The sequence below is a fragment of the Oscarella lobularis genome, chromosome 14 (assembly GCF_947507565.1).
Source record: "Oscarella lobularis chromosome 14, ooOscLobu1.1, whole genome shotgun sequence".
NCBI lineage: Eukaryota > Metazoa > Porifera > Homoscleromorpha > Homosclerophorida > Oscarellidae > Oscarella > Oscarella lobularis.
The window spans coordinates 1,133,570-1,142,359 of record NC_089188.1 but is presented as its reverse complement, the minus strand read 5'-3'; the positions used below and the strand labels follow the sequence as shown (position 1 = coordinate 1,142,359).

The following is an 8,790-nucleotide window of genomic DNA, read 5'->3' as shown; positions in this document are numbered from 1 at the left end:
CTACTGTACCGTGCGACGCTCGCCCTCTGTTCCTTCTCAGAAGCAAGAAGGCAAGCAATATAGACAAGCGTATCTAGTTGAATGCCTCGCCGCTTTGCAACGACTCTTCTATACCGCGTTAGGCCCGACTTTCTACGACGTCTAGCGTGCGTTCGCGACTGCTGTGGCGCGAAAAAACGGGGGGGGGGCGAATCGATCTGCGAGAATGAGTAATAAATAGAAACTGTAAACGTATAAAGGAAAGCCATCTCCCTTAAAAACAAGCACCGCGATCGCCCTCACTTGAGAAAATCGTACTCGCTTCTGGAACATCGAATAATAATGACGGCGGTGATGATCAGAAACAGAACGCTGCCACCGGCAACGCTTACAATGATCACCGTCATCTAAAAGAACATTGAGATAGATCTGATTTTGATAGATACCGATACTGTACCTCGACGTTGAAACTCGACTTTCCAGTGCATTTTGTCACATCTAATAATAATAATAATAAAGACGCCAGGCTCAATAAAAAAAGTCGAACTAATTAATTTATTATGTATTACTTGCTGCTAGTTTAGTTTGAGCAACGTCATATGCCTGTAATGATAGTCCGTGAAAAGTCACATTAGCCTGGCCGTGGTTCGAAGTGTGTATCAATATCCCACCTAGAAAAAAATAAACTTATTATTATTATTTTTCATTTGCACATGAGAGGTTTTTACATGAGTAATATTTCGCGAGGTCCGTGGAGAAGTACGATCCGTTGTATTCGAACTTTTCTCTCAGCCCGGAATCCTGATGGCTCATATAATAACCATACCAATTCGAGTTACTTCGAGAGAACATGGCCTAGAAACAAAAGCTTATTTTCCTACGATATTTCCCTATTTGCTTCTGTACGGTAAATGTAAAGTTGACGTTTTTACGCTCTCTACTTCTCCACGTGGCAGTGAACGAGTGATTTCCCGTCTTGGTCGGACAACTTGCATTGAATACGGGTGCATACCAATATCGACCCATGTTCTCCGAATCATATGAATAGCTTTCTAAATCAATAAATAATTAAAAAAATCAGAACTTTTCCTATTTTTCTCACGAAATTCAAAAACAATTTTCTTTGCAATAAGCACCATACAATTGCTCTTGTTCCACTTGACCTCCTTATAATTCGGAGCCAACGACGGTATGGGCGACACAAAGGCCGGCGTCACCGTAACAGGCCGCGTTGTTGCAGCCGACGTCGTCGACGGCGGCGGCTTGCTAGTCGTATTCGCCGAGGAAGAGGAGGACGGTCTTTCGCTCGTGGGCGTGGGAGTGCGGCGAGTAGGCGTGGACGTCGTCGTCGTCGGAGGGCGTGTCGTGGTGATTGGCTGAGCTGCGCGATATGAGATCAAAAGTGAGCTCGCTGCAAACTAAAACGACGTAGTCGACTCACTCGTCGGAATTTCGACGCACGCCGACTCGTAGTCGTACAGCCACGTCGGTTCGGTGGCCGAAACGAAGAAGCAGCACGCCGCGACTGGTTTCCGTCCGCTCGCGTGCGAAGACGACGGTTTCGGCTCGTAACCGTCGAGACAAACGCCTTCGATGGTCATGCGCTCGTCGCCGACGGCGCAGAGTCGCGCGCGAGCTCGCGGAAAAGTGGCGTGCATGTGAGGCGGTTTGATCGGATCGCAGTGGAGTTCGACGGGTTCGGAGGTCGTTTCGACCGCCGATCCCTCTCGCGCGTCGTCGTCGGCGTAGACGGAGACGAGCAGTAGAAGCAGAAAAGCGAATTTCATCGGTCGCAATCGGTCGCAATCGGTCACGAGGTCTGGAGGCTTGGTCTCGTGATCAACGCATCCGAATTCTGAAAAAAGAATGGGGACTTTGCTTAGCTGTTAGAATCATTTCTCGGTAATGCCATTTTGAGAGAGCGTTTCTTACGATGAATATAGTATATTTGACTCGGCTAAGACTTCCTGTAGAGCAGAGTTATCAGTTATTCTTCTGTTTGGCTGTGTTGATGGCTGGTGCTTAACGCATTGCCCTGTATCTCGTCCAGTCGTTCAACCAGACTAAAGAGAAAAACTCAAGCTTGCTTGGGCAGTCATAAAGTGACTTACCCTTGCTGTTTCTCTTTGAGAGAATCCCTCAATTCTTCTATGTCTTTCAAACGACGTTCCGCCGAATCGACAGTTATTTCGTAGTCTCGTTGAAACGCGTTTCTGCACAGATCTGTCCTAAGTAGGACACCGGCTAGGTGACACAAACAACATACCGAACGGAATCCCAAAAGAAAAGAGACTCTTCACCCTCGCCATCAGCGTCCCAACCATCTAAATACAACACCACGAGATATAGGCACATGTAGTAGTAGACCCTACACTCTTTTAGCTCTTCTTCGAGTCGAATAACCGAATCACGCTTTTCCTCCACTATATAAAACGCTGGTTTGATGCAATTAGCATTTCATTATTAATTAGGAGGTGGCACACCTGCAGCTCTCTCGTTTGACTCTCTGTCTTGCCAGTGCTCCAATTGCTGCATCAACGACTCTTCGCCCTGAAAAGATTCCACGTTCCTCGTTTCTCGAAACCGTAATTGTAATTACGTGAGTATTGAAAAGATTTTGAAATTGTTCCGCCATCTCGGTCGCTGTGGCTTCAAACGATATCCTTCACACTTCTCAATGAGATCCACAAATGGCGTAATATGTCACACATACACGTCGTCGTCCTGTGATTTCTCCACGGACTCGATGCCAGCTGTCATAGCTGCTAGGCAACTCCGCTTCACTTCCGTGTTGGCACTTAACCTGTGAATATATACATACATGACTTTAGTCACGAAGCGTTTGACCCAAGTCACGCGCATAAACAAACGATTTCCATCCCGAGTCACGAATCAATTAGCCCAAGTCACACGTATGAATAAATGATTTGTTTACGCGCGTGACTAATGCTTCGGTATCCAAGCGCGCTACTTAATTACGTGCGCGATTCGTGACTCGAGTATATGGTTCCCCATGTCAGGCCCCTTCATAATTAATAATGAGAATACCGTTGCAATAGCAATTGACTTTGCTCCACTTTTTGCATAAATTCGTCTCTTCTTCCTTATCAGGATCGAAGAATAGAATTGCGTATCGTTCTGGTGAGTTTTTTTTCATCTCGCCTTCGAGTTGTTCTTTTCTGCTTCTCGTTTCAGTCAGCGAAGTGTTCACTGCACAAAAAACGAAGCGTCGTCGCGTCGAAGGAGTGCAAAGGCGCGGCGAAGACCTCTCTCTAGCTTGGCGTCGGCCTGCGCTCGTCGTTCGCTCGCGTGATCGAGTTGTCTCGTCAGATTCGCCCGTTCTTAGCGTTAATTTTTCATTTCAGTGGCAATTCTCTGGCTCAGATAGACTTACCGGTCCCGAGTCGCGTCAGACCGTCGCGAATAGACGCTAATTTCTCGGCATTCATGATTCTTTCATTCATTGGCCGGGCGGACGGGCCACAGATGCGCACGCACGCCCGTAGTTTCGCGGGAAGTGGGCCACGCCTCCGTTCGTGATTTCGATGTCCGGAATTGCGTACAAGCCACATAAAAGACAATCCAGGCCTATTATTAAGGTCAAAATCGTTCCAGACGCTTCGGCGATCACATCGATATGTGGACAGTATTGCTCCTCCTTGGCGTCGTCGTCGTCGCCGTGGCAACAGGCGTTCTCCTGCACGCAATCGCGCTGCAACGCAAAAGGCGTCGCTACAGTCACATCCCCGGCCCGCCGCTCTCGAGCTTCTATCTCGGTCACACGCCAATGCTGCGCGAGATCGGAAAACGAGGAACGCCCTTTCACGACTGGATTTCGGAACTGGTTCGCGTACACGGACCCGTCTTCGTTCTCTGGTTCTGTACGAGACCCGTCGTTTTCCTTTGCGATTCGGACGGCGCGAAAGACGTTCTCACCTGCCCCAAGTCGGCGTTTGTTTACAATCGCTCGCAGCGCGTCTACGGGGCGCGATTTCTCGGGAATGGACTCGCGAACGACGTCGATCGCGATCGATGGCGAAGACGTCGACACGTAATCGCGTCGGCGTTCACGCGCACGGCGCTCAAGCGCCGAATGACCGATTTCAACGAATCGGTCGATCGTTTCGTCGATCGGCTCGCGAACGGCGGCGGCGAAACGATTTGGAAAATGAAAAGGGAATTTCCCGCGTTGACGCTCGACGCGATCGCGCGCGTCGCTTTCGGTTCGACGACGCGTTTCGATGGAGGCGCTCTTCTCGGCGTCCTCCAAAGGGCGATAAGCGCCTATTCGGCCGCCGGAATCGATCCCTACGCGCCCTTCAGTCCGTGGAAGAACGCCCACGTGCGAAACTGTCGTCGCGCATGCGTCGATCTGCGGCGCGCCGCTCTCCAAATAGTTCGTCAAAGAGTGACGTCGACGTCGACGACGACGACGACGGAGTCGACCGCTTTAGATAGAATCATCCAATCGGAATTGGCGAGCGGTCGTGACGTCACAAACGAAGAAAATTCCACGGCAGTTGACGACGTGGCGACTTTACTCGTCGCCGGCTTTGATCCGGCTTCCGTCGCGCTCACGTGCGCCGTGAGCGAGCTCTCGCGCAATCGACAGATGGAAACGAAACTAATCGACGAAATCAATAGCGTCCTTGGCAACCGAAAACACGTGACGCTCGACGACGTGTCGCAACTCGCCTACACAAGTTGCGTGTTCAAGGAGGTGCTGCGTCTTTGTCCCCCGGCTTACGCGAGCGTTCGCACGCTGGTCGATGCGAGAACGTACGCTGGGGTCGCCGTGCCGGCCGGAAGCGACGTCGCCGTGAACTTCTTCGCGCTGCATCGGCAAGAGAAGTACTGGAAAGATCCCGATACGTTTAATCCTGATCGTTTCGCTTCTCCTATTAATGCGAACGCGTTCATGCCGTTCTCCAGTGGAGAGCGCGTCTGCGCTGGAAACGTCGTTGCTGAGATTCTCGTCAAAATGACGCTTGCACGACTCTATCAGACTTTTCGCATTCGACTTGTCGACGAGGAAGAGAAATTAGTGTTTGATCAGGATATGATATTGAGGCCTAGAACGGATTTGCTCTGCCGTATTGAGCCGCGCTCTTTATTCTGAATATAGAAAATTATAAACAATAATTGATAATTGAGATTCACCCACCCGTCCGCTCTTTGTAACTAACACCTGATTCCTATGGAAATAGAATATCATATGCAATTGAAACGGGGTGCAGATACATAACACAACGCTTCTCTTCCACTCTCGTCCGACCTTGTAAAGATAGAAAAAAAGCCAGAACGCAAGCAAATAAATATTCCATTATGTTTTAAACTTCTTTGTGTTGATAGCGCTCTCTAGCAGACGTAGGTAGACGGGATTAAGATGAGTTCCGTCAAAGTCTACACAAAAAAATTTGTAAATAGAATAATTTTTTTGCTCGCCTACCATATTGTTTTCTCAGCTCTTTGCCGTCCTCTGTAACCAGCTCTTCACCAAAATCCAAGTAAGTCAGAGTCTTTGACCGTGCAAGTCGCTCCCTAAGCATCTTATTAAAATCAAGAACAATTCGTCTAAGACCAATATTTATTGATTAATCCAGGAAGACCATTCGTTAGTGAAAATAACCTCGTTTCATTTAGAACCGGTGGCACTGGGTGAACATACACTTCAAAATTGCGTTTCTTTCGAAGATCCTTCAGAGATGCCACGTAAGTGTCGATCAGTACGGACATAGCTCGTTCAAGAGTCTAAAGAATCGGCTTATTCTACGTTCCAACTACAGACTGATTGCTTTACCTCATATTTGTTTTTTCTCACGGCAGAATTAAGTCCTTCTCGACAGTCGATTTCTCCAAGGCAAAATGTCACAGCCGAGCCATCAGGAACTTAATAATGATAAAGTAAATAGGTTAGCCAAGAAGGAAAGCTCGCTTACCCTTCTTCATAGCATTCGTGAAACTTATTTTGGGATAGAAACAGCAGTCGGGCCTCAGATGCCAAATTTTGAGACCCGTCGCCAATACAGGATGAATTACGTGATCACAACCCTATATAGGCTCATTAATTAATTAAAAACCACACAACGAGACATTACCTTATACTGAATTCGTCTCCACGATATTGGTATTGCATGACTCTCTCCTAGAAAACGATTAGCACCCGGAAAAGGCTCTCCTTTCAAAGAGCACCTGCTAAATAAATAAATGGCAACTTCTCTGATATCAAGTTGAAGTGAATTCCCTTCGTTTCTAATGCCTGTTGTACACAATGGTGAAACGGAGACGTAAAGAGGAATATAGACTACTCACTTGGTTGATACAAGAAAAATACGCTGCCTCGTTACGAATTGGAGTTTTGTGAAGATTTCTGTCCGCGTGCAAACAGTCTACAAAGAAAACAGTTCAGATACAGCCTATACTGTCATCGTAGCCTACCGATAACTTTGCAAATAGGTCTAAGCATGTTAAGAGCTCCGGAAAAAAAGACGACTTTGACTAATGTGAATAGAATTGCCGTTAAATCCAGCTGAGAGAAAAAAGAGAATCAGCTCTAGAGTCTTCGGCGCACGAAGACGCTACTTCATCGGCATTGCGCTGCGGCGAAAAACGAGGCGTAAAGTCGACCAAATCATCGGGAATGTCTCCGTCCCCAGGTCGGCACTCTGCACGCAACGTAGCACAAAATGTCCACAGAATAAACACCCATTTACCAGCTAGATAAATAGACGAAACGTTGGGCAGAAGAGACGAGAGCCATTTCAGCTTCAGTCCTCCTACAGCACACGGCCTACTAATAAAGTCCCTCAATTCCACGTAGGCATCATCCCATCGAGCACACATCTAAAAGCATTGCTGTGAAGAACGCGTGCGTGTACGAGAGGGCGCTAGGATTCACTTGGAGCGTGTGGATATAGGCGAGAAATGCATTGAATGCATTTGGATCGATATCCAAGCCTCGTTTCAGCAGAGCGGCGGCTTCGTTGACTGCGCCGTAGTCTCGGAAAAGGATGGCCACGTAGGACAAAGCCGCGCACGATTTTCCCGCCTCCTTCAGCTCGCTAAATTAGAAATCAAAATATCGAGATAAAAACATGATTTTCGTATCCTACCCCAGCAAAAGATCCAGACCGCCTTCCTCCTGTACAAGAGAAGCGAAGAACTTATGATACGACGAATTGTCTAGGTAAGGAGAAAAAATTAATCGACGTCATCGCTATATATTTCGTGTCGTATACTTTTCATTTCTGGAAGAAGAGCGACGCAGATGGCAAATGCCTCGCTCCGCATCTCCGGCCCCCGTTTGTGAACGATTCTCGCATATTCTAACAGACCTTCGACGTGTTCCCTATTCCTTTTCAAGACGTCCTATATATTAATCATCAATTCGTGTCCCCTCCCTCATTGTAACCCACCCCTAATAAATACAAAGCCGCGTTTTCCTGTCCCTCGACTCTAAAGCATCGAGCCATACAGACCTCCAATGAAAAATTCCATTAAATACATATATATATATTTTCGTCTCGCTCTTCTTTCTTTCTTACTTTAACGTCATCAACTATTTTGGGATCGTCCGATTGCCTCCTCTTTAAGTACTCGTCATACGTTTCTAATGCCTTGCTAGAATCGCCAGCATCCAACAGATAGTCGGCTAGACTATTAAAGAGAACAATTTTCAAAAGGCCTTGTGTACTATAGTCTAGGTCTCACTGTCTAAGCAATTCGCGTTGCGATGAGTTGACTTCTATAGCCCTTCGCATGTATTTGACTGCATCGGAAAATCGGCCGGCTGCGTGCATGATTATGGCTAATAGATTTCATAGAATGAATTATTAATAAACGTCATGGCAACAAAATGATCTCCTGTACCTAATTCGATAAGGGCTTGCAGGCACTTTGGGCTCTTCTTTAGCGTGTGCTCTAATACACTTGCTGCAGCCTAAGAATTTGCAAACTAGAGAGAGATGAACGCGTGCGGTGATTTGCTCTAGCCTTTGCGTCATTGTCAGTGAGAAGTTTATGGGCGAGATCCAAAGCCCTAGAAACGACTTCTGTCTTCTCTTCATCTTTCTCACTACTGTACATAAATAGTTGCAAGACAGAGACTCTACTCCATAGAAACTACGTTTTCTCTACGGCAACGCTGACGTCTTCTGACGACTTCTGATCTAAGGTGAGGATTAGCTTTATACTGAGACTCTGCATTAGTCGTCTGACGTCATACCCGAGACTTCTTCTATTCTGATCAGATACAGATCCATTTTGTCTCGTACAACGTTGCTTACTGATTTTTCAAAATTTATGGCATCTCTTTGAAGATTGAAGAAAGAACAGTGATCATTCAAATATTTCAAAATCTCGTCCTTCTTTACCCCGATGCACCGACTATTTTCAAATTTGCTTTTGAAATCGCCTGCTTTGGGAATCTTTTATCGTAGTTGGCGACGAAGAGCTGCAAAAACGCCGTCAGACGAGAAACGAGATCGAAAAAGCGCTTCTCACCGTCACAACGTCCGCTAGCGTTCCCGACTGACCTTCTCCCCACTTGAAAGCCATCGTCAACTCGGGACCGGCTTCGTAATGAACGTAGAACTTCATCGCGACTTGTTGCCTATCCGGGCGTGAGCCGAAATTCTACGCATGTGCGCTGACTGACGAAATGGGCTGGGGAGCAGCCTTAGCGACTCTTCCACTTTGGCTCAAAATCGCCGCAGTTGGCGGTCTAGCTCTGGGCAAGAAACTCGGCGTCTACGCACTGGGACGGGTAAACGACGAGTCCCCTTACGCGCGCGCGACCAGTCACGTCCGGTT

General features: G+C 47.4%; 3 protein-coding genes across 4 annotated transcripts; 1 reads left to right on the top strand and 2 right to left on the bottom strand.

Moving 5' to 3' along the window:
• Positions 1-192: 192 nt before the first annotated feature.
• Positions 193-2,032, bottom strand: LOC136195362 (uncharacterized). Its single transcript, XM_065984680.1, has 8 exons — positions 1,912-2,032; positions 1,421-1,834; positions 1,082-1,360; positions 886-1,031; positions 708-834; positions 549-650; positions 437-477; positions 193-386 (listed from the first exon to the last, which is right to left on the bottom strand). Exons 2-8 carry the CDS (start codon positions 1,764-1,766, stop codon positions 279-281), a joined length of 1,149 nt encoding a protein of 382 aa, XP_065840752.1. The 5' UTR covers positions 1,767-1,834; positions 1,912-2,032; the 3' UTR covers positions 193-278.
• Positions 2,033-2,979: 947 nt separating this feature from the next.
• Positions 2,980-5,192, top strand: LOC136195360 (cholesterol 24-hydroxylase-like). The gene has a single exon (XM_065984679.1). It carries the CDS (start codon positions 3,617-3,619, stop codon positions 5,096-5,098), a length of 1,482 nt encoding a protein of 493 aa, XP_065840751.1. The 5' UTR covers positions 2,980-3,616; the 3' UTR covers positions 5,099-5,192.
• On the bottom strand, positions 3,081-8,733 carry LOC136195357 (uncharacterized). 2 transcript variants are annotated; one of them, XM_065984676.1, is made up of 28 exons: positions 8,482-8,733; positions 8,352-8,431; positions 8,204-8,289; positions 8,105-8,147; positions 7,972-8,056; positions 7,849-7,918; positions 7,690-7,786; positions 7,524-7,635; positions 7,395-7,457; positions 7,218-7,347; positions 7,092-7,161; positions 6,878-7,040; positions 6,693-6,822; positions 6,562-6,644; positions 6,418-6,508; positions 6,292-6,368; positions 6,172-6,238; positions 6,078-6,124; positions 5,919-6,030; positions 5,780-5,868; positions 5,609-5,730; positions 5,429-5,553; positions 5,144-5,382; positions 4,727-5,094; positions 3,916-4,674; positions 3,374-3,858; positions 3,246-3,320; positions 3,082-3,189 (listed from the first exon to the last, which is right to left on the bottom strand). In XM_065984676.1, the coding sequence occupies exons 1-23, from the start codon at positions 8,575-8,577 to the stop codon at positions 5,303-5,305; spliced, it is 2,118 nt and encodes a 705-aa protein (XP_065840748.1). In that variant the 5' UTR covers positions 8,578-8,733; the 3' UTR covers positions 3,082-3,189; positions 3,246-3,320; positions 3,374-3,858; positions 3,916-4,674; positions 4,727-5,094; positions 5,144-5,302. The 2 variants fall into 2 exon arrangements, with proteins under 2 accessions (XP_065840747.1, XP_065840748.1); XM_065984675.1 differs by having other exon boundaries at positions 3,081-3,189; positions 3,374-4,674.
• Between the last annotated feature and the right edge of the window lie 57 nt (positions 8,734-8,790).

Bases quoted from the DNA above. Each gene is read 5' to 3' on its own strand.
- LOC136195360 (XM_065984679.1), top strand. From the start codon at position 3,617: ATGTGGACAGTATTGCTCCTCCTTGGCGTCGTCGTCGTCGCCGTGGCA.
- LOC136195362 (XM_065984680.1), bottom strand. From the start codon at position 1,766: ATGAAATTCGCTTTTCTGCTTCTACTGCTCGTCTCCGTCTACGCCGAC. The intron at 478-548 runs GTAATACATAAT...TATTATTATTAG, and splicing joins TCAAACTAAACTAGCAGCAA to ATGTGACAAAATGCACTGGA. The intron at 387-436 runs GTACAGTATCGG...ATGTTCTTTTAG, and splicing joins AGTCGAGTTTCAACGTCGAG to ATGACGGTGATCATTGTAAG.
- LOC136195357 (XM_065984675.1), bottom strand. From the start codon at position 8,577: ATGAAGTTCTACGTTCATTACGAAGCCGGTCCCGAGTTGACGATGGCT. The intron at 6,823-6,877 runs GTGAATCCTAGC...CAATGCTTTTAG, and splicing joins CCTATATCCACACGCTCCAA to ATGTGTGCTCGATGGGATGA. The intron at 5,869-5,918 runs GTAAGCGAGCTT...ATCATTATTAAG, and splicing joins CACGAATGCTATGAAGAAGG to TTCCTGATGGCTCGGCTGTG.